The sequence below is a fragment of the Anabrus simplex genome, chromosome 4 (assembly GCF_040414725.1).
Source record: "Anabrus simplex isolate iqAnaSimp1 chromosome 4, ASM4041472v1, whole genome shotgun sequence".
Lineage (NCBI taxonomy): Eukaryota > Metazoa > Arthropoda > Insecta > Orthoptera > Tettigoniidae > Anabrus > Anabrus simplex.
This window is the reverse complement of record NC_090268.1, coordinates 226405353-226428921: the sequence shown is the minus strand read 5'-3', so window position 1 is coordinate 226428921 and position 23569 is coordinate 226405353. Positions and strand designations below refer to the sequence as shown.

The 23569-nt window shown below is 43.1% G+C and overlaps 1 protein-coding gene across 3 annotated transcripts in view; it reads left to right on the top strand.

The window, feature by feature from the left end:
- Nucleotides 1-17036, top strand: part of jp (junctophilin) — a 511247-nt gene extending 494211 nt beyond the window's left edge. For 2 of the 3 annotated variants that reach the window (XM_067145391.2, XM_067145394.2), the window contains 2 exons: nucleotides 11970-12170; nucleotides 15298-17036. In XM_067145391.2, coding sequence (XP_067001492.2) covers nucleotides 11970-12170; nucleotides 15298-15384 — 288 coding nt within the window. In that variant the 3' untranslated portion in view covers nucleotides 15385-17036. The remainder of the gene's footprint in view (nucleotides 1-11969; nucleotides 12171-15297) is intronic. The other variant, XM_068227210.1, reaches the window with a different exon arrangement.
- Nucleotides 17037-23569: the final 6533 nt, after the last annotated feature.

Here is a 23569-nt window from a genome sequence, read left to right as displayed (position 1 = left end):
ATGACGACATAGACGGCAGTCTGAAATATTGTTGCCTGAATGGATCGCATAGTGTCCGACTGATGATCCCCATGTTCGCGAGTTCGATACCTACTGAGGTACTTCATGTCGTTGTTTTGGGGATGTTGAAACCTATTGGACACCGAAAACGGGCACCGCTAAAAGTTTGTGTACTCGGGTTCGAACCCCCTAGCTCCCGAATGCAAGCTCACAGCTGCGCGACCCTAACCACACGGCCAACTCGCTCGGTACCGAACGAACACTGTTCTGATGGCTGGGAAGCGTGACCAGTGTTAAGGATTGTAAGGGACAGGAAGAGCATTGTGACAAACGAGGTTTTATTCCTTCACTGACGATATCATTTATCTTATAATTATTAGGACAAAGATAAGAAGAACAAAAGGATGAATAACGGGCATTGTAAACAAATTGGGGATCTTGAAGACAAGCTTGACAGTGTCAGTCTACATACGGGAGTGAAAAAGATAACGAGTATCGAGCAAGTGGCTGCGAGGAATGCGTCACGCAGCTATCAGTTTGCATTCGAGAGATAATCAGTTCGAACCCACCGTTGGCATATCTGTAAATGGTCTTCCCTTGTTTCCCACTTTCACACCAGGCAAATGCTAGGGCTGTACCTTAATTAAGGCCACGGTCACTTCCTTCCCACTCGTTTTCCATCTCGCCCTGTGGTGGGGGCGGTAGAATAACACCCATGGCATCCCCTGCCTGTCGTAAGAGGCGACTAAAAGGTACCCTAGGGGCTCCGAACTTGGGAGCGTGGGTTGGCGACCACGAGGCCCTTAGCTGAGTCCCGGCATTGGTTCCACTTACTTCACCTCACTTGCATCTATTCTATCCGACCTCTCTTGGTCAACTCTTGTTCTTTACAACTCCGTCTATATCAGGTTGCTAATCTTAGGGAGTCTTTCATTTTCATGCCCTTCGTGGCCCTTGTCTTCCTTTAGCCGATATCTTCATTTTTTAAGTGTCGGATCCCTTCCATTTTTTCTCTCTGATTAGTGTTATATAGAGGATGATAGTCTAGTTGTACTTCCCCTTAAAACAATAATCACCTGGCGAGTTAGCCGTGCGGTTAGGGGCGCGCAGCTGTGAGCTCGCATCCGGGAGAGAGTGGGTTCGAATCCCACTGTCGGCAGCCATTAAGATGGTTTTCCGTGGTTTCTCTATTTCACACCAGGCAAATGCTGGGGCTGTACCTTAATTAAGGCCACGGCCGCTTCCTCAGTTCTAGGCCGTTCCTGTCCCATCGCCGCCATAAGACCTATCTGTTTCCGTGCGAGTAAACTGGAAAAGAAAAGAAGAAACAAAAACTAATGACCATGAAATTAGTCACCCGCGAAAACAAACATGCCGTGGACAAGGAAGAGCAAGAGGAAATATGGAAGACGTACTCCCTCTGCCTCGAATGCTCTTTAGACATGCTTGCTCAGACGTGGTGGTGGTGCTGGTGTTCGTTGTTTTAAGGGGAAGAACAACAAAGCAACCACACTATGTTAAGCCTACTAAGAGGGAAAAAATGAAGGTATCGGCCAAAGAAAGATAAGGGCGACGAAGGACTAAAAAGAAAAGACTCCCTAGGTCTCGAATGCTCTAATACAATCGGGGTCGGAAAAGAACAAGAGTTAGCCAAGGTAGGTTGGACAGAATAAATAATATTTAGGAGCCTGGCACACATAAATGGATGCAATGCTGGGACTCAGCCAAGGGCCCCGTGATCGCCAACCCACGCTCTCATGTTGAGAGCCCACCTGTTACAACAGGCAGGGGATACCCCACCCACAAAGGTTAAAGTTCCGGGGACTCACAGAGACACACATTTTAGTCGACTGTTACGATAAACTGTAAGAAGGTGCACCTGTGTGACGAAAGAGACAGACGTGGCTAGTTGTGACCTACATCGCTCTAATTACAACCGTAAATGGTCCGTGGTGGGAGTCATAACGAAGATGCCGCTATACCGCGGTAATTCAAACAAACAAAGCACAATAGAGACTCGACAGTCCTTTGTACTAACCCACGTAAGTGTAACTCGGTGGTCGCTACATTGCTGACTGTTGATGGCACCCACATTACAGAAATGCATATTTATTACTAAGTATTTTATTTTTAAGCCACTTTTACGTTATTCTTTTGTCTTTTATTTGTTTCCTTTCTTCTGTTCGTAGTTTCTAAACATGCGCCCATCTTTTACGTCATCATACAACCAGTTTCTCTAAGCACTCGAAAGTTACGTCAATGTTCATCTTCGGAAGTTTCAAGTACCATTATCTTTATATGAAAACTCTTTTGTTTTTCCATATCATTTCCCTTTACGGTGTCAAAAGGATTACGACCTACAGATCTTCCCAAACCCTTTTTCTAAAGAAAATCAAGGTTCAATCACAAAGAACTGAACTATAGTAATGTAAAAATTACAAAGGCCAGCATCTGTGGTGTAATGGTTAGTGTGACAAACAGCCCTCACCCCCGCCCGGAGGTTCGGGTTCGATTCCCGGTTCTGCCACGAAATTTGAAAAGTGGTACGAGGAATGGAAAGGGTTCAACTCAGTCTCGGGAGGTAAACTAAGTAGAGGAGTTTCGATTCCTACCTCAGCCATCCTCGAAGTGGTTCTCCGTGGTTTCCCACTTCTCTTCCAGGCAAATGACGGGATGGTACCTAACTTAAGGCCACGGCAGTTTCCTTCCCTCTTCCTTGTCTATCTCTTTCGATCTTCCCATTCCCTTACAAGGACCCTGTTCAGAATTGCAGGTGAGGCCGCCTGGGCGAGGTACTGGTCCTCTATTTCACGCTCCAGAATACTGCCCTTGAGGCGGTAGAGGTGGGATCCCTTGCCGCTTCCTCAGTCCTAGCCCTTTCCTGTCCCATCCTCGCCATAAGACCTATCTGTGTTGGTGCGGCGTAAAACCAATTGTAAATAGAAATTGTGAACTTCATGCTTCATTTTTCGAAGTGTCGGACCTTTTCCATTTTTCTCTCTGACTAGTGTTAATAGAGGATTGTTGCCCAGTTGTCTAGCCTCCACAATCACGACCAAGTTCCATTGCAATCGCTCAGGTAGCTATCTTAGAATTAAGCACATTGTTTTCCTTTCACACCTCTAAAGCAGTTTCCTTGCAGAGAGATAAGAGAACACCTCGCCCTGTTTGTTGTGGTAATGTTACAAGCAACCACTTTCACTGTGTTTGTGTCCTTGAGACTGACCAAACATGTCCTGTGCTTTGACCTTCTCCAAGACTGTTTGTGACCATGTTAGGCTCATATCCTAGTCTCGATTGCTGACAGCATACAGTGCCTGTTGGTATTGAACTGAGTGGCCCGATATAGTACAGCATACCTTGACAGGTTCCGTCTCGGCTCGTACTCACCACACTCGCCAGTGCGGAACAAAATCTCCTCACCTCGGCGACTCCGTAAACAGTGAAGTAGTTAGTAGAACGTAAACCCAATAAGTTATGCGGTAGATGGTGGGTTCGAACCCGAATGCCGGCAGCCCTGAGGACGGTTTTATGTGATTTCCTATTTTTACATTAGGCAAATCCTGGCGCTGTGCCTTAAAGGCCACGACCATTACCTTCCCTCTCTTAGCCCTTTCCTATCCCATCGTCGCGACGCAAAGAAAATTGTAAATTTAAAAAACGTTAAAAAGAATTACACTGGATGAATAGGTGAGAAACAAAGCGAGCTTGTAGTTGTACAGATGTACTTGAAATCGCAATAAAACGCCCGCGCGGTTTCATTTCAACAATTTCACTTTTATTTGGGATCGAACCACGTCCTTGTTGGTGAGATACTTAACTATAGTGCCCCTTGTAATAATAAGAACAGAATTATAGAACAATCAGTATATGCTGTTGTCCTTCCTACCAGCCTCTATCAAGGAGTTAAATGTTTACGAAATCTTCGACTCACTGTAATATTTCTTACGTTTTCTGCTTCTTATCTTGAAATTCTTCATCGTCCAAGTCTTACTCTGCTTCCCTTATCAGTCACAGCCGAGTCCGCTGGTGATGATCATCGTGTCTATGATTGAGGACATGAAAGGGCGATAGTGGCGGTAATTATTGTTTTAAGGGGAGGTACAATTGGGCAACCATCTTCTATTAATACTAATCCAAAGGAAAATTGAATAGGTCCGAAACATCGAAGAATTAGGTTATCGGAGGAAAACGACAGAGAGAAGAGCTAGGAAGGATGGGAAAAATGAAAGTCACTCTAGGCTTCGGAAACCTAATACCGTCAGGATTGGAAGATGACAAGAGTTGACCAAGGGAGGTCGGATAGAGAAGATTGAGGAGTCTCCTTTGTATGTATGTTGGGTATTCAGCCCGAAGGCTGGTTTGATCCTCTGCAGCTCAGCCAACAGCTGTCATAAATAGCCTAGGCGTCACTGAAGAGGCGTACTAGGGAAATGAGGAGTGAGGTAGTTTCCCGTTGCTTTCCTCACCGAGCCAGCCATTGCTATTACATATCAGTCTGCCTAGCCCACTGAAATGCATGCACCAACCGACCCTATGAGCGATATTTTCACACCATTCATAACAGGGACTGGCTGCATAAGGAATGGTATTACTAACATCACTCATACCGTAGTCACGTTCATATTGTCAAAGCCAAGGATGAGACTCAGACAGGTCAATGAAAGTAACAAATTTGATATAGCCCATACCAGAAGACATAATGCACTGTAAACACTATATCTCGCCAGCAAAGGCATGAGTCTCCTTTATTAACACTAATCAGAGGGGAAGAAGTGGAAGAGGTCCGACACTTCGAAAAATGGCGGTACCGGCCAAAGGAAGACAAGGGCTAATGGGGCGCGGAAATGAAAGACTCGGTAGTCCTCGCACCCTAATAGCATCGTCTCCGAAAAGCACAAGATTTGACCAGGAAGGTCGGATAGGATAGATGAAAGTGACGAGCCTGACACAAGTATGTGGAAGAAATGCCATTATCCAGCTAAGGGCTCCGAGATCGTCACCCCATGCTCCCAAATTAAGAGGCCCTGGGGCCCCTTTTAGTCGCCTCTTACGGCAGAAAGGGGATATCGTGTATGTTATTCTACCGCTCATACCCATAGGGGGATGTGAACATGGGAAACCACGGAAAACCATCTTCAGGGCTGCCGACATTGGGGTTCGAGTCCACTGTCCCCCGAATTCAAGCTGACAGCTACGTGACCCAAACCGCGCAGCCACTCGCTCCGTCAAGTAATTTAATATTTTCTAAATTGTAATACTTCACTGAAAAAAAAGATAATTTAAACATGAGATGAATACAACCCAGGAGCGGCGCGATATATATGTTCAGTCATAGTATTATCAAAAGCCTACTCCTTTCATGAGCTCTGTATATTCGCGCACGTAGCAATAATTTTGACATCAACACTTGATTGCCTTAAGACAAAGTGTGCTACGACCGGGCAAGTTGGCCGTGCGGTTAGGGGCGCACGGGTGCAGCTTGCATCCAGGAGATAAAGGGTTCAAACCCCACTGTCGGCAGCCCTGAAGATAGTTTTCCGTGGTTTCCCATTTTCACACCAGGCAAATGCTGGGGCTGTCCCTTAATTAAGGCCACGGCCGCTTCCTTCCAACTCCTAGGCCTTTCCTATCCCATCGTCGTTATAAGACCTATCTGTGTCGGTGTGACGTAAAAGCCACTAGCAAAAGAAAAGTGTGCTACGCGTACCACTAGTGGTACGCTGGGTCGTATCAAGGGGTACGCAAATTTATCGTAGCTTCTGTTTCCAGTGAGCAGTTCAGGAAAGCGTTGAGCCTGCTCATTTTCAATAAAATCGAGTTGTTATTTAGTTTTTTTATCTACCACTAAAGAGTTTCCTTTCCGAGCTATTCATTCTAAAATATGTGTCAGTTCGTACCTCCCACTGACTAGGTATGTAAAAATGCTTACTTATGCTGCATTGTTCTTTATAAATATTTGTTTCGAAATCCACTCATTCACTTCAGTTGTTTTGGTAGCAGTGTATACAGAACACTAGCAAATGTACCCGTGCTTCGCTACGGTACTGTACATTGTATACGGATATCGAAGTAAATTAGTGCACATGAAGTGAATAAGATTTTTAAATTGGGTTTGTCTTGGCTTTATCCGAGAATCAGTATTGTGAAATCCACAGACATTGTATCCAATGAAAGTGTGATTTGCGGATTGCGATGATAACGGCAAGTCCACTTGTTTACTGCAATTCACAACGAAGAAGGTAATTTTCATTTAACGGCAGACCCCATTGCCTAGTGCGCTGCCAAAATCGATTTGGGGGGTTTCATTACAATGGCAGACCCCATTTCCTACTTTCAGATAGATTACAGTTGAGGAACTTTCATTATATTTGCAAGGACCTTCCTTACTTCAGTCAAAAGTGAGTTGCGTTCTTATCTTTATAATGGCAGACGCATTTTCTAATTCCAGTCAGCTTCCTGCCAGTCCCACCGAGTTGGTGAGATTCCATTATCATAGCAGGCCACTATGCCTATCGTCAGTCACATTTTAGATGGGTCAGTTTGTTTATAATGGAAGACACCTTTGCCTACTGACAAACAGGATCGGGTAAAATAGTTCTGAAAAAAAATTGCACGCTCCCTAGAGTTCTGCTAGTCGAATCGAGAAGGGAATTATGCATTAAAATAGTGCACAAGAGATGGAGGACGACCCCATTCTTACTACCTGTCAAAGTCGATGTGGGAGGACTGAAAACAATAGCAGAAGCCCTCCTTCTGACAGTCACTATCGATTTGCAATCTATTTAATACCAAAGGCAGACAAACCCTTTCTAGATTGCTACAAATCGACGTCAATGAAAGAATATAGTCGTCATACGGAAGTATGAGGATGTTAACCATCATTTGCAAAATAACTGCTGCTAAACGGTACATCAAATCGAAAAACGGATTGTACGATAAGACGCACTTTCTGGCCATATCTTGGGGTCATCAGCTACTCCCGTACAAGTTTCAAATTTCTGAGATTATTCGTAGTGCCTCATTAATTCACGTCTTTTTTCATTTTTAAATATTTTCATATACATCGCTCCAGCCCGACTTGCTTTTATGTATATAGATGACGGATAAGCATGAGCACGTTGAAAAGTGCAGACTTCCACTTTGAGAATCATATCTCCTAAACGGTTTATGATATTGAGAAACGGTTTGCGCCATCAGACTCCTCATTTATCGCTCTACATGTTTATTTCTGAACCACTTCCTCGTATCTCCCATATTAAGGGCGTAAATTGAGTTCATATTTTGAATAGGGTGAAATTTGGGTACATTTTTAACATTTTACATTACTTTTTGCCTATTTATGTATAAGCTAGAATCATAAAAATTGGTCCACATATTGCCCTTAATCGTGCCAATGTGCGCACCCAACGTGATGATCCCATCATTCTTATAAGTGTGTCAAACAATGAAATATACTTGTAAAAATCACCAAATTTACGAACAATCCAGAAATACGGCCACATTTAACGTAGAAGGGAGAGAGATACGACAAAATGTCACAGGACCAAAGTTGTAGATCACTCCGAATTGAAGGGACAGTGTGCCATCCGTTTTGTGATACGACTTACCGTTTAGCCAAAAAATAGCTCAAAAGGAATGTCTGCACAGTCATTAAAATTGCCTCCATATTTCGATATCTTTGGGGGTAAAAAGTGAAAAATTTGAACATCTTGAAATTTTCCCGTCTGTTAGGGACCAAAAGCTATAATTTCACCAAATTTCAATTGTCTACCTCGTCTGGCAGGTTGTACCTCCATCTTGATTTGGGGGGACGTGGGATAAAAATTAGGAAATTCCCCAAAATTTTTAAGCCCACGAAACCTGTAGGTTGTCGTTTTGGATATACTATACGACTGCGTTCTTATGCTGAGCCCAAAATTTGAGCCCTCCCCAGCGTGCCCCTTCAGGGAATTTTGAGAATTTCCGATCTTTCTAGGGATCCTGGGGTCATCAGCTTCTCCCGTACCAAGTTTCAAATTTCTGAGATTTCTGGAAGTGCCTCATTAATTCACGTCTTTTTTCATTTTTAAATATTTATATATACATCGCTCCAGCCCGACTTGCTTTTATATATATAGAAGACAGTAATTGTCGCATTATTTATACTCGTATACATAGCGTTGCTAGGCAACGAAAACCTCGTAATTCCACTCACGAGAAAACCATCTGTCTTGTGAAGGCTTGCCGCGCTGCCTGAGAAGGGAGCAGAAGACTCCAATATTCGAATAACTGCGCTATCCTTAAGCAATGAAAATGCCAGGAACAGTTCCCCGAGTATTGCTGACCGCTCAGTTTTGGACTTCTTCTGTAAACTTTACTCCGAAGGAGCTTTCCTTTATCCAGCAACGACTATATACGAGGGTAATCCCAAAAATAAGGTCTCCTGTTTTTTTTTAATAAATACAGAACTCTGTTCGTGTGGTTGTTGGTCACAATATTGTGAAGAGTGTTTCCCGCGCTCGTTTATAAGCATGCGCACGCCGCGCTGAGGCACTCCTGTCAGGTTTTACATGTAGGCTATGTCAGGTTTTACATGTAGGCTATTTCTCTTTCTGCCTATGTGGTTTTCCCCTCACCCTTCAACACCACACCTTAACACTACCTAACCAATACAAACTCTTGCCGTGGTAGCGAGTCTAACTCGGAAACCGGCAGATACTCCTTGTATCACTTCCCACTCTTCCCTGCTATCTCTTTCTTAGAAATTAATAGCATGTCGGAGGCCATGTAGATTGAGTCGATGGTCACTTCGGGGGAGCGGGCTACCGGGGCCCCCAATTAAAAAAACTGAGGCACTCAGGCTTGGCTTGGCAGCTGTTGAAAATGGAGCTCTCGTTGAATGTTACCGACAAGTGCATGGATGTCAAAAATGTTCCTAAGTGGTGTAGAGAGATTGCAGCCAGTCGGACTGAAATTCACGACGAACAAAGGAGCGGGAGACCGTCAATTTACGTCGAGACAGTCGTGAAGGTTGGGCAAATCATGCGTGAAGATCGGCGGATCACCCTGGATGATCTCTGCACTTTGGTTCCTGAGGTTTCCCGAAGCACCGCTCACAGAATTTTAACGGAAAAGTTGAAATACCGGAAGGTGTGCACAAGATGGGTGCCAGCACCGAAGACGAGGTGAAAGATGAGGTTCACAACTTCCTGAACAGCATGGCGGCGAGCTGGTATGACATGGGCATACAAAAACTGTCACAGCGTCTACAAAAATGCATCGACCGAAATGGTGATTATGTAGAAAAATAGCTAAATGTTCAAGCTGTAAAATGATGTAAACGATTGTACAAATAAACAGGTCTATGTATTTATAAAAGAAAACAGGAGACCTTATTTTTGAGATTACCTTCGTACCACACATTATTGTTATTATTGGGGAACAGGGTGGTGTAGCGTCTTACCTGCTTGCCTGTCATCACGGCGACCGTGTTTTGATTCCTGGTGTTGCTGGGGTGGGATTCTAAGTTGAAAATCTAGTAATAACAAGAAGAGCATGCGACCTTAAATCCCTGGCCACAACCCTTTCATACGTGCAGAGAAAGTGGGATAAACTGCGCAAGATGGTTATGATGATAGTTGATATTATTTGGCATGCAGCAACAATCATTTGCTATTTCTGGTATAATCGCAGTATACTTGTACTTCGGGGGTACAAAGGTTAAACAATTGGATTTGGGGGGTACGCCAACCTAAGAGTTTGAATACCACTGCTCTAAGGAACCAGAGAAGAGGTTCACTTTTTGAACTGAGGGCGCGGGGCTGTGGGACGTGAGGAGGGTGCGCAAGGTGAAGGGCTGTGAGGAGCAAGTAGTAAATAGCCCAAGTATCGCTGGTGGGTTGACCAGCGCTACACACGAGCTACATGGAGCAGTCCCGAAATTAGGCGAAACACTGTCTCAGAGCGCGTCGTTAAAATTTGCCGTGTGTGGTAGCGTTTGAAGGTATTTTAATTTCACGAATTTGCTGTTCTTATGTACTTTAACCCAATGAACAAGAATATTTGATTAATATGTGATTAATGAAAGTTTTAATTAGTAATATATGTTTTGTGAAAAGTAAAGAGCAAAATACGTCAAGTCATAAATCACACTAGTCTGCCTAATACGTTCTTGAAGTAATTATTCCTACGCATGCCAAGTCTTCAAAATTCAGATGAAACTGGATCAGCTAGGAAATTGATCCTCATATTCTCTCTCTCTTTTTCATTCCTCATTGTATTGGAATATTCCAGGGGCGTAGCCAGCAGAGGGGGGCGGGCTACTGGGGTTAGAACTACCCCCCCTCCATGAAACTTTTTTACAAAATAAAATAAAGTTAAACTGAAAATAAACAAGTGAAAGTCGACTCAAAGGGACATTCATAGAGGCAAAATTGTAAAACCATCAGATTTCTTGAATCTTGTTTTCTAAGAATCCTCGAAAGTTGGATTTTAGTCTGTTATCTGAACGTATCATTCGCCGTAAAACTATTTACTTTGATGATAGTGTTCTTGTTTCATATTTTAATGTAAGATTTTGTAATGTACCGGTACTGAAATCTGAATATCAACGTAATTCACTTGTATCAAGTGTCCTTATGACACTCGCGCATGCGCGCCCGGCACACGCACAAGCACCTTCTGATGATGCTTGTTGTTTTAAGGGGCCTAACATCGAAGGTCATCGGCCCCTAATGGAACGAGATGGACATGATACATGATATTTAAATTTTTTTAATGTATCCACTGACAAGAGTTTAAAAAAAATGGTGATGAGAAAATGAGTATGACATTAAAACAACAGTGGATCTAATACGTAATGCCTTATTTTCTAATAAAATAAGAGAAAATACAGGGAGAAAAGGAATAAGGCATTGCCTGGTAGTGCAGATATATAATTTACATTAGACGATAAAATAACACATTAAAATACGCAACACAAACTAAATGAAGTCAATGGGATAAAAGCGCAATTGACACAAATACACAAGGACAAAGGACATCATTACATACGATAAAACAAACCACTATCCCTCATAAAGCGGATGACGAGGTCTGCTGACTGCTCGTCATCTCGCAAGATAAGGGATATGGTACCCGGGAGGTTAAGACTACGGCGCAGATCGACCAGGTCCATACACACCGTAAGAATGTGTACCACGGTAAGATGGTCACCACAGGTACACACCGGAGGGGGTTCTCATTTCAAAAGATGCGAGTGAGTCACGATACCATGGCCGATCCGAAGAGGACATAATACCACGGCTTCCCTCCGCGAAGCCCGAAGGGAAGTCCTCCATACCTTCGTTGTTCCTTTTATCGCTCTCAGCTTATTGGGAAGTGGAATGGCCTGCCACTCCATCTTCCAATGGGACGTAACCAGATGTCTCAGCTGAGAGCGAATATCACTTGCTGGAACCTAGAAAGGCAACGGGGGCAGTGTAACTGCCTCCTTGGCAGCCTGATCTGCTAAATCGTTTCCCTCTATGCCCATGTGGCTTTGGACCCACAGAAACGTGATTCTGGTGCCGGCATCCGAACACCCGGTCAGCAGGTCCTGGATCCGCTGCACCAGACAAGCACCTTCATTATGTTCTGTAATCATTTTGTAACCATCACCCCCCCCCCCCCCCGCACATTGGATGATCCTGGCTACGCTACTGGTATATTCTTCGAGCTGCAGCCGTGTGCCTTAAAAGGAAAGTCGCGTTGCTAATCAAGCAATATCATTATTTTACATTATATAAACATCAAGTAAGAAATTTAAACACGTTATTTCCCAAGCCAGAGAACCCCCAGACGTTCTATCAACGCGCCGCCACTGGTATAACCGCTTATAAATTCTATAGTTTCTGGGAGTACTGCAATAAAACAACCACACCCACACACAGATTACACAGGAGTGAGAACCAAGAAGCAACAGTGACAGCCTGCTCTTGTATTTTCAGGCCATACCGGTGCCGACTCCCATCCAGCGCAAGAAGAGCTTGCCGGACGTTCAAGGCCTGCCCAAGGCTACAGACCCCATGTCCCGCGAGGAGGTGTCAGTCCTGAGTTCTGCGCGCCGGGAGGAGGTCCGGAGGATGCAGGAGGAGGCAGAGAGACTACGGGCCAACCCACTGCTCTACCTCGTCAGCCCACACGTCAGGGTCAGTACGCTATATGTTGTTGTTGTTGTAAGGATTATTGGGCTCCTCGTGATATGAAACAAACGAAACGAATAAGATGTAAAATTCCCCAATTGGCTAAGGTGAGTATGGATGAAAACAGACGGTGGAACTTAGAAAACACCTCAATCATTACATTCGAAGGTAAGAAGGTGAATGAAAGAATCTAAGAATTTAAAAACCACGTTAAAGGATATAAAATACTCGACGTTATTTTCAACACTCGCATAAAATGGTACTTAAAAGACTAAGAGGAGGTACAACTGGGCAACCATCCTCTACTAACACAAATCAGAAGGCAAATGGAAGGGGTCCGACACTTCGAAAAATGAAGTGATCGGCCATAGAAAGGGAAGTACCACAAAGGACATGAAAGTGAAGGACTCCCTAGGCCTCGAAGGCTCAAATACCGTGTGGGTAGGAAAATAACAAGAGTAGGCCAAGGGAGGTCGGATAGGATAGAAGAAAGTGAGCATCCTGGCACAATTAAGTGGAACCAATGCCAGACTAAGCTGAGGGGGAACCGTGGTCGCCTACCTACGCTCCCAAGTTTAGAGACACTGGTCCCCTTATAGTCGCTCGTACGACAGGCAGGGGATACCGCGGATGTATTCTCCCGTCCGCACCCATAGAGGAATGAAAGTGAGGAGCCTGGCATAAGTACGTGAAAGCTATGCCAGACTCGGCTCTTGACCAACCCACACTCCCAATTTGAGAAACCCAGCCGTCTGTTATGACAGGCTGGAGTTACCGTGTATGTCTGTTATGTTTAGAAGCTATTTCCAGTAACTACACTTTTTGAACGTTTATGTACGAGAAGCTCAAGGGCTCAAGGGCATTTCATTTTACTGTGACTTAGAAGACAGAGCTATTAAATATTTCCGAAATCTAGTAGCAGCCTAACAAAATAAATGTACCTCGATTCGTAAAGTTTACTAAATAGAGCGTCTTCCTCGCATTCTAATCAACAAACTTAAACTGGAAGAACATGTGTGTAATCTGACATTGTGAATGAATAAGCCATTGCAACTTTTCTCTAAAACAGGAATTTGTGTTAATTTTGTTATGTTTTTCGTTTTTCCTTCAGAAATGATACTAACAAAGAACATAATACGGGCAACAGTCAACTTAGAATAACTTTTGTAAATAACTGTTTTACGTAGCGTGTCAAAAATCTTCCTTGAATAGTGCCGTATTTGAATGGCAACATGGCGCCGATGCGCACGCATGCACAAGGTACCTATCTTGGAATACACGTGACCTACTGCGGCTAGTAGCACGTAGTCAGAATGAGAGCTAGTGTAGCAGCGCAATGGAGCAACGCATGTAAACCAAGTTCTGCTACAAACTGAGGGAAAATTGATGGAGACGCATAAAATGTCGGTGCTAGTTTACGGGAAGGAGGCCGTGAACAGAAAATGGCCCTGCGCACAGTGTGATCCAAGTGCGCCAATCTCTGTTCTTGACCATCTACCGTACTCTCCCGATCTGACTCCTGCGGACTTTTTCGGTTTCCCCACTTGAAGAGGGTCATGAAAGGTTCACACATTGCGGACGTGGCAGCAATCCAAGATCGCTTGATACTGTAGCTGATCTGCGATCAGTTCCTAAAGAGGACTTTGTTGACAGTTTCCAGAAAATATATTAACGTTGCCAAACGTGTGTTGTAGCGGATGGCGGCTATTTTGAAGGGCAATAAAGGAGGCGTGTTTGTATCTTCTAATTTGTTTGTTTCCTATAGCATTCACCGAACTTCTTAGACACAACACGTAGGCTATAAGATTCTCAGTCATAACTTCAACATTAAAGGAGAAAATACTCAATGCAATGATATCTGCTAATGCATATAATTCGTACACTCAGGATTACCCTGCATTCTTAGAGGAATTCTTAAGTCAATGATTTTCAACAAAGTTTTTAATTGCCTTATACACAATGTAAATTACTATTAAATTACGTGTAATTTACGTAAAAGACGTAACAAGTAAATTTCCTTGCCAACCTTAGTTATTTCACGTACCACGTCAGGGATGTTCTGTAGAAACACCTGGATTGTCGCAGACTTAACATTTGAAGGTGGTTCTGGAGTTATCGACATTTCACATGGGCCATTAAACCCAGCCTGTTCCTCCCAACACATCAGCTGACATTTTCTACCCTGCAGTCAGGTCGGTCGTTGGAGAGATTACAGTTTACTTCCATTTACAAAAGACTTCATAGACAATGTGATTTGCAATAAGCACATAGAGTAATCATAATTAACACTCAAAAAATGAATTCTTAATGTAAAATATCTAATACAGTAGTATGTAGAGATAATATGTTCAATGAATATTGAATTTTCAAGAAGGATATGTAGAACACCAGGCATTTTTGAGAGTGTTCATAGCGCAGTGATATGACCTGCAAAAGCATTTGGTGGGGGGGGGGGTGATTATTGTTTTAAGAAATAATTCGTCATATGCGTCGTATAATAATTAGAGCCCTGATTCTTAAGTAGTATTAGGTCAGAATACAAACTTACTGAAGCGAGCTACAAGTATACTCTAGCCTGCACAGCGGTTATGATATGAGTTCTGAGTAAACATTAGGGGTACGCTCTATCAGAACACCTAGAATTTATATTAAGCGAGCTAGACGTCACTTCCTAATAACCAAATTAGTTTGCGTTCTAAATTATTACTGCCTAGAAATCCAGGGTCGAATAATAACATGCACGACTGCGACTATGCGAGGCGAGATATCATGACTGCCCTACGCGTAACCTTCAACGAAAATTTCAGTTTACATTACATTTTCACAACAATGAATGTATGTTTAAATCAGATTTTTATAGATTTCTAAAGCCACTATTTTCAGAAATCTCATCATGAATCTGTCTGTTTGTTTAAACTTTGAGCGCTGTACACGTCTTGAATGTTGATCATTCATATTGTTGAACACCAATATAATCTTGTGTCCGTATTTAGATATGACAAATTGACTCTGAATGTTTAGAACATTGATTCAAAATCCACATGAATTTACAGTTTTAGTGTAATAAATTTTATGAACAATGTATTTCTTTTCATAATTTGGATATTTTATGTGAGATTTGTTTTTTTTACAGGAGTGGTTCTCAAGACAGCAGCTGGTTCTGGTGGTACTCTTCATCAACATATCGCTTGCCATCATGTTCTTCAAGCTACTCACGTAGTATAGCGGGGTGTCCCGCTCCTATTTCCAGTCACCTATCCAGCAAAGCCCCCTCATAAAGAGACGTTTAACTATTTGCATAGGCGTACGCGTCACTTCCGCTCACTTGTTTGAGGAACCACTTACGTTTGTGGAGTATTCTTCTTTCCCCTGACGTTGTTTGGCGCTGCTGGAATACTGAGGTGCCTACATACTGCACTGCAGCTTACACAAAGGGATCAAACAAGAATGTTAAGAAAAGCCAAATTCTAGGAGACTGTCGACGTTATATTTGCCTTGTGAATCTCCATCTCCGTTAACTGTTTGTAGTCATGATGGAGAATGTGCGTTATATTAAAATGTAAATGTAAATATGAGGTACTAACTTGAAAGTCAAACCAAAGTGTAGATATAATGAACTGTACAAAAGCATATCAGTGAATCTCTCTTCACGTTCAAGGTTCTATACTGAGATTGTAACGGTTGTGTGCCTTCTTTACATTGGGTCGACGGTAGGAACACACATTTTTTATGAATGGAGCAACTCCATCTTTTTTTTCTACTTTCTGAGTCAAATATTGAAATATTTTGTAGACTAAATATAGTCTCGTTATCTATTGCTTGATATAATCCACATTATTCTCTGCTTTCTGAGAGCTGTGAGCGGGTGGAATGAATTGCCAAACCTGCAGCTCGACTTCTCCGGTTTTAAAGAATGAATTTTTAATATTTTCCTACCTTGCCAAGTGATTTTGTAGATGTAAGCGTTAGTCAAATTTTTACACGAAGTTTGCAACCGGTAGGTTAGGTTGGTAGGACTGTTGCCAAAATTCGATGCGGATCCATGTTGTGGATCTGCTTTCCTTATTTCGTCTTGCTGTGTTTCCCGCCAGCTCGAGATCAAGACCCGCGGTGGTTGTGGCTACTCGGACTGTTTGTAACCCCCTAGGTTCTGTTAGTTCCCCCCTCTCCACTTCCTTTTTCATATCTTGTTACATTTGATTGTTCATTAGCTTACATCTGCTGGGGATGATTGATATGAAAATATTTGCAGTGCTGCGTAGAATTCCTTTGCTTTTTTTTTTTGCAAGAAACATATTTTATAAGCAGGAAAAAAAAAAGCAACTCTTCGAACTGAGCGCGTTATAAGGCGTTATGTTAAGGTGATCGTCGTTCCAGGCGATACACGCCCTCATAACTGCGACACTCGATCGACCGATGTCACTATTATTATCTGATAAATCTATAGACAAAGGAAAACAATCACAAATTGTTGAAGGCGGACCGGAACAGTATATTGGATGTTAACGAAATTTTTAACTTTATTTACTATTGTTATAGTTCTGATTAGATGTCTTAGTTTTAATTTTATTTATACCAAAAACTATTATAGCTTCCAAAGTTGTTAAAGAATGTTACATTTGCTTCATTGTCTATTGAACAGTTTACTGTCTATACAGTTTTCAGTTAATAATGAGGTAAGGGTTTGGGTATAGGGCTCACGTAGACAACGTCTGGCTGACTGCTCTCACGTTGTGCTGTGTCTGAACTATATCAAGAGTTTAGACTTATTGGCTTTATCAGCACCACTCATTTTTGTACTCTCCAAATGGTCCTGTTCAGGTGCTAAAATTTAAGGATAAATTGAAAATATAGGACATTTATAAGAAATAATGTTGTCATCTTTATTTCCCTCCTCAGTTCCTCTTGTATCTTTCAGCAGCCGCTCTAAGAGTCTAGGTGCCACCGCTCTTCATTCGGCAAGTGACAAATATTATATTTCTGCATTACCGAGTGTAAAGACCATAAATTAAACCAGTGGATCTCAAACTTATTAGGGATGAGGAACCCCATTCCCAGTGCCGGATTAAGGTGTTTGGGGGCCCTGGGCTATTTAAAAATGTAGGGCCCCTTCTTCGTAACCAACCCCCCCCCTCCCGAAGCAGCGCCGGGGAAGGTACCCGAGTCTTCGGGAGTGGCAGTCATTAGTGCTACCACTACACCAACGAGATCGGCAATTTATTATTTACGACTCCGAGTATTCCATACAATGTGATTGAAGTTTAAAATACACATTAGGATTCCCTTTCATTATTCCTAAAACCATCTTCCTAATTCTCATGCTTTCCAATTCCGTAAAGTCCTAATCTCTCTTTAAACAGCAGACTGAGATATTACGCTATTGCTTACCTGTAGAAGATTCCAATTCACCAGTAACAGTCTTTTCAGTCGTCGATGCACTTGTAGACTTCCTATCAAAAAAATGTTGATATTTTCGGCAACTTTTCAATTTCTTTCAAATGTTGTTCTTTTAATTTTTGGCACCACTAGGATATTTTCTATCCATTTTACAAGAACATTACAGTTGTAACTTACGAATGGTTCAATAATCAGAGGTGAACTGGAAGTTCTCTTCCTGATGGAAAGATTTAGTATAGCATGCGCATTCCACCGTGCTTCCCCTGTCCCCTCCCGCTCACTTCCTAAACCTCTTCTCCACTCCCCCCTCTGCCCGGACTCGCAAGCTGCCAGATTTAAATTTTCGTCAACAATAACCTTTACAATAATTACAAAGCGAAAGTAGCGAGGATTCGTGTCTCCGGACGGTAATTGATTCTAGCAGTGATGAAATACTAACGCGGGCAGCTGATAACAAGGAAGGAAGAGTGCGTGTTCGATATTTTGCGAGCGTAAATATTCATATACATGCACGGAGGTGGAGCAGCAGGCCTTCTTATACAATTTTAGATTCGGCCAAGGGCCAGCGCCCCTTTGCTCGCAGGGCCCGGGACTGCAGCCTCATTAGCCCCCCCCCCCCCGCCTTAATCCGGCCCTGCCCATTCCATAAGGTAAGGTAAGGGTTATTCTGCCCGAAGGCAGGTCCGAACTGATGAGGATGAAATGAGGATGAAGACGACACACACACACCCAGCCCCCGTGCCAGCGAAATCAACCATTGATGGTTAAAATTCCCGACCCTGCTGGGAATCGATCCCGGGACCCCTGTGACCAAAGGCCAGCACGCTATTTAGCCATGGAGCCGGACCCCATTCCATGGATTTGTACTTTATCGTATCCCCTCGAAGTCATCAATGTAATGATGGGTAGATTCGATTTTGAGGTGCATGTTAAGTGAGCTTGGCTATGTTTTAACACAATTCAATCAACGGAACCTTTAAACAAAATAAACATAAATAATGACTTTTCTGAAGAAGCAAAGGTTACCTTTCCATCACTGTTTCCCGGAGCAAGCTTCATTTTTTCAATCAAATGTCTTATTTATTGAATTTCCCCAGATTATCATCTTAAAAATCAGTTTATCTACCAGAATTATCCGGATGCTTTTAGCAGGTTTCATGCATACTGCACGTTCAAGAGAACTATAAATTATACACGGTCATTTAACTAAGATGCCCGCTGAAATATCGACCTTATGTTTCCAAGTCCTAAAAGACCCAAAAGACCCAAAAAGTATCAAGTTTTGTCTCCGGTACGTACGTAATTACTGAGAAACCAGTAGCAACTTTATTTCGTTAAAGGTAGTGGTGGTGATGGTAGTGGTGATTATTGTTTTAAGAGGAAGTACAACTGGCAACAATCATCTATGAACACTAATTGGAGAGGGCTGAATGGTGTCTGTTACCGTGGTTTGGTGGATTAGCAGAGGTGAAAGAAGGTGCGGGGGTGAACAGGTCTCAGGATACGAAATTAAAGTTAAGATAAAATTTAACAAGGTTATATTTTCTTTTCAAGATTAAGAAATAACAAATATAACAGGTACCCAGTAGCCGAAACACAAATCGATAATGTACAATTACAGTGATTACAGGATTTGGGCTCCGAGAGCCAGACACACACTTCTTGAGCTATAAGCCCAACTTTACGATATACACCATTCAACAAAGGGGCAGAAGACCCCAATCATGCCCAGGAGCACTTGCTCCCAATTACACCGTAAAGCCTCCTCGAGGCGCGCAGAAAACAAAATTTAAGAAAGAGCGACCTGCTCTTAAGTTCGAGCCTATCAAAGGCCACACCAAACTCAACTTTGTTGTCCTCCAAGGACATGAAAACAGGGGTAAAAATACCCAACCTACTGAGGCCTATTAAGTAAAGAAACAGGTCAATTACATGGCCTCTAAAATACCAACTTGAGAGGAGGCGTTCTTGCACTCCTAATACACTTTATATAAAACCTACTTGGCACTAGGCCGTTACTGCAAGGGCTAATCCCATACTAGAGAGGTGACTTATAGAAGGAGACAATTTACATTACATTAAGGAAGAAACAGTTGAGAAAATAAGTTCACCTCAACGCAATATGAGTGGGAGCTCGAGAGGGTTAAGCACTCTCTATCCCAATATGTAGTTTAAAAGATAGAATTGATACTAAGTGTCTTTACATTTTAAAGGAAGTTTACATGGTAGAAAGGCTTCGGACCTGCCCCGAGAGTTAAACTGCTGAGCTAGCAAGAACAGAAGTTATTAAACGGCCATCACCTGTTGGCTGAACTGCTGCCCGAAGAAAGAGGCGCTTCCCGCCCCCTGCTACGTACTTTACACACTGATAGATGTTACTGAAGTGGCCCGGAGACCCGAAAATCAGCAGTTTATATACCCTCGAGGAAAGTTCGAGGCGTTTCAGGAAGGAGAACACCCTCTCACAAGAATTTTATTGGCTAACCACGAAAACCCCTACACATGATGAAGAAGAAACACATTATTGGTGGAAAATTAATTACCGAAATTCCCTATTGGTTAAATTCAAAACTGTCGGAAAGAAAGGGTTAATATTGCCAACTTAAACAATAACTGAAAGAAATTTAACAAAGAACAAACTTATGAACACAAAATTTCTCCAAAAATATAGTTCTTTCACTTCGCACTAGGTTGCATAATTGTAGTTCTTCAGTAGTGCCATCTGGAAGAGAATGTCCACACTTCTTACTACAGGCAAAACAAAAATACATCGAAAACGACCCAGTTCAGAAACAGTCCCGTAGAGGAGTTTCAACTGGCGCAAAGTTTGAATTAGCGGCATGGAGGTGTACCACCCGGTACATACCTCCCCCCTCCCCCCAAAAGTTCCTCCAAGGGGTAACACAGAAGAACATAAACTTGTGTTTCAAAATAAGGTCCAAGTTATGATGTTGATATAGAAGTTAATTGCGGAAGTATTTGCCAACAAGTTTTCTTAAAATGATTGGATCCAGTTTCAAAATTCTTTGATTACTATTGATGTAATGTCTTCGTGCTTGTAGAAGTTGGATTCAGAAGGAAAAACCTTAATTTTTGAAAGTCGAGAAAAATTTTTTTAAGTCCACCAGATATTGTCGTTGAATTCAAAAATAGTAGTAATGTTGATATTAAATGTCCATGTAGCTGATTACATATATCCAAGGTTGATTAAGTTAGACGGCCAGACCGGCCGCTGCTGCTTGTGTCCAGAGGAGGCCGCTCGGACCCCTCAAGTACCCTGAGATACCGCTCGCCCGCACTATGAGAGGAGTTAGTGGAGTTGAAGCACCCCGCGCCCGCGGCGAACATGCAGGTCGCGGGCCAGTTACATGCTGTGCGCCGCACCTCAGCCTTGGCCGGGAGAAGGACTCCGGCTCGCCGTACACTGGTTGGCCTCACTGGAGAAGGGCGGGCCCATACCCTACCTCAGTAGCGGTACGGCGCCGCGCTGCTGCGGGGGCACTGAAACATTAAAGCTCGGCGGCAGAATTTTGTTTGACCAGAATGATTTTAGGGTACATTCATTGTGGTGGAACTGAGGGGCCAGCGGCGTAGAAATATTTATTTCACTTGAAAGCCACTGTGTGTTGTTGGGCAGGAGACGGGAGAGTGGTAATGGCCGTGGTAAGGACAGGATGGCAGTTTAACGGAGCGGGGGAGGTTTACAATAAATGGTTACACACAAAGAAAACAGATTCCAAGGGCAGAAGGCCTTAAAAGTGAAACCCCTCAAACAAAAATATAACCTTCATATTTCTTTCAAAATTATATGAAGCAAGTTAGCACAGAAATTACACCGGTTTCACCTGTGACAGGTGAACCCTAAATATCCTCTCGGTGGCTGGATTGCTTAGCAATAACGTAACGGGTGTAAGGAAATCGAGAATAGTACACGGCCCATGAAATCTGGGGGCAAGCTTGCCCGCGGGAACAAAATTCTTGACCATCACCTGGTCGCCTACCTTCAAATTGGTGGATCTCCGTCCACGATCATATCTTTCCCTAACCTTTTCATGAGACACTTTAAGATTGGCTTTAGCCTTCTTCCAAAGATCTTTAATGTTATCGGGATCTATTGTCTCAGGTAGAATGTCACTCAGAGACCAGAGGTTAGAGAGCGGCGTGTTGGGAACAAACTTGAACATCAACGAAGCTGGAGTAAATTTATGTGATTCATGAACAGCCGAGTCCAAAGCAAAAGCTAACCAATGCAGGGACGTGTCCCACCTAGAATGATCTTCATGATGATAGGCAATAAGCGCGGACCTCAGGTTACGATTAACCCGTTCAGCCAGAGATGGTTGAGGATAATAAGCAGAAGTAGTCACATAAGATATGGACAGATCAAAACAAAATTTACGAAATAAATTAGATGTGAAAGCCTTAGCATTGTCAGACACAATATATTGACACGGACCAAAAGAAGCAAAGATTGAATTTAGACAAGTAATGGTGGACTGAGCGGTAGCCAGCTTAGTCGGAAATAACCAGGAAAATCTTGTAAAACCATCTACACATACAAAGATGAACTTGTTGGCATTTCCCTTTGACTGGGGGAAGGGTCCTACATAATCAATATACAGGCGTTCCATTGGGCGCGACGCCTGATGAGAAGACAAAAGACCTACCTTGGTAGACATGGTGGGTTTACTAAGCAAGCAGGATTTACAAGCCTTTACTAGTTCACGAATTTCACCGTCCATACCTTTCCAGATGAACATTTCACGAATCTTTTCACGAGTCTTAAAGATGCCTAGATGCCCCCCTAATGGGGTCTCATGATAGTACTTAAAGAGCATAGGTACAAGAACAGCTGGAACGACAATTTTCATCATCTTATCATGTCTCGAAGGGCAACATAAAACACCATTCCTCAGTACATAAGGGACGACATGTTCCCCAGAAGAAGCATCTGTTAAGATGGCATTAACCTCAGATAGTATGGACTCGGGAGGTGATGAACTATCGACCGGTTCATGGGTCTCGACGTCGTTGGAAAACATACGGCTGCGTCCGTCTGCAACAACATTTTCAGTACCTCTGATATGCCTAACATCAAATTGGAAGGCAGAAATTCGGATGGCCCAACGGGCTATACGACCAGTACGACGCGGCCTACCTAAGACCCAGCTTAAGGCTTGATTATCCGTCTCCAGGTCGAATTTGCCATGTTCCAGATAGAGACGGAACTTTTCTAAGGCAAATAAGACTGCCAAACCTTCGAGCTCATAGATGGAATACTTGGCTTCTTGAGCCGATAGAGTCCTAGATGCATAGGCGATGGGTCGCCTCCTTAGTTCAGTCTCTTGAAGAAGGACTGCAGCTACCGCCGACGACGACGCGTCGGGTTGGACGATGAATTTCTTCGAGAAATCTGGCATAGCAAGGACAGGGGCATTACAGAGAGCTAATTTAAGATCTTCAATAGCGGCTTGTTGAGAAGGTCCCCACTCAAATTTGATGCCTTTCCTACGAAGAAGGTTTAAGGGCGCCGCTGTATTAGCGAAGTTAGGAATAAACTTCCTGAAGAAATTCACCATACCAATGAACCTGGCGATACCTTTGATGTCCTTGGGAGGTTTAAAATCACGGATGGCCTGTGTTCTAGAATGATCGACTGCAACACCATCAAGTGACACAATATGCCCTAGGAATGACATGGAGGGCTTAGCGAAGGCAACCTTGGACAACTTAACAGTTAACCCAGCCTTACGAAGGCAATTGAGAACTTCTCGCAGATGATCTAGATGTTCTTCAAAAGTCTCCGAAAATACGACGACATCATCAAGATAGTGATACAAGTACTCAAATTTGATGTCGGAGAAGACCCTATCTAGCAGTCTAGTGAGTACAGCCGCTCCCGTGGGGAGCCCGAAAGGCACGCGGTTGTATTCATACAAATTCCAATCCGTGGCAAACGCTGTAAGGTGTTTAGACTCTTCAGCTAGGGGAATTAGATTATAAGCCTG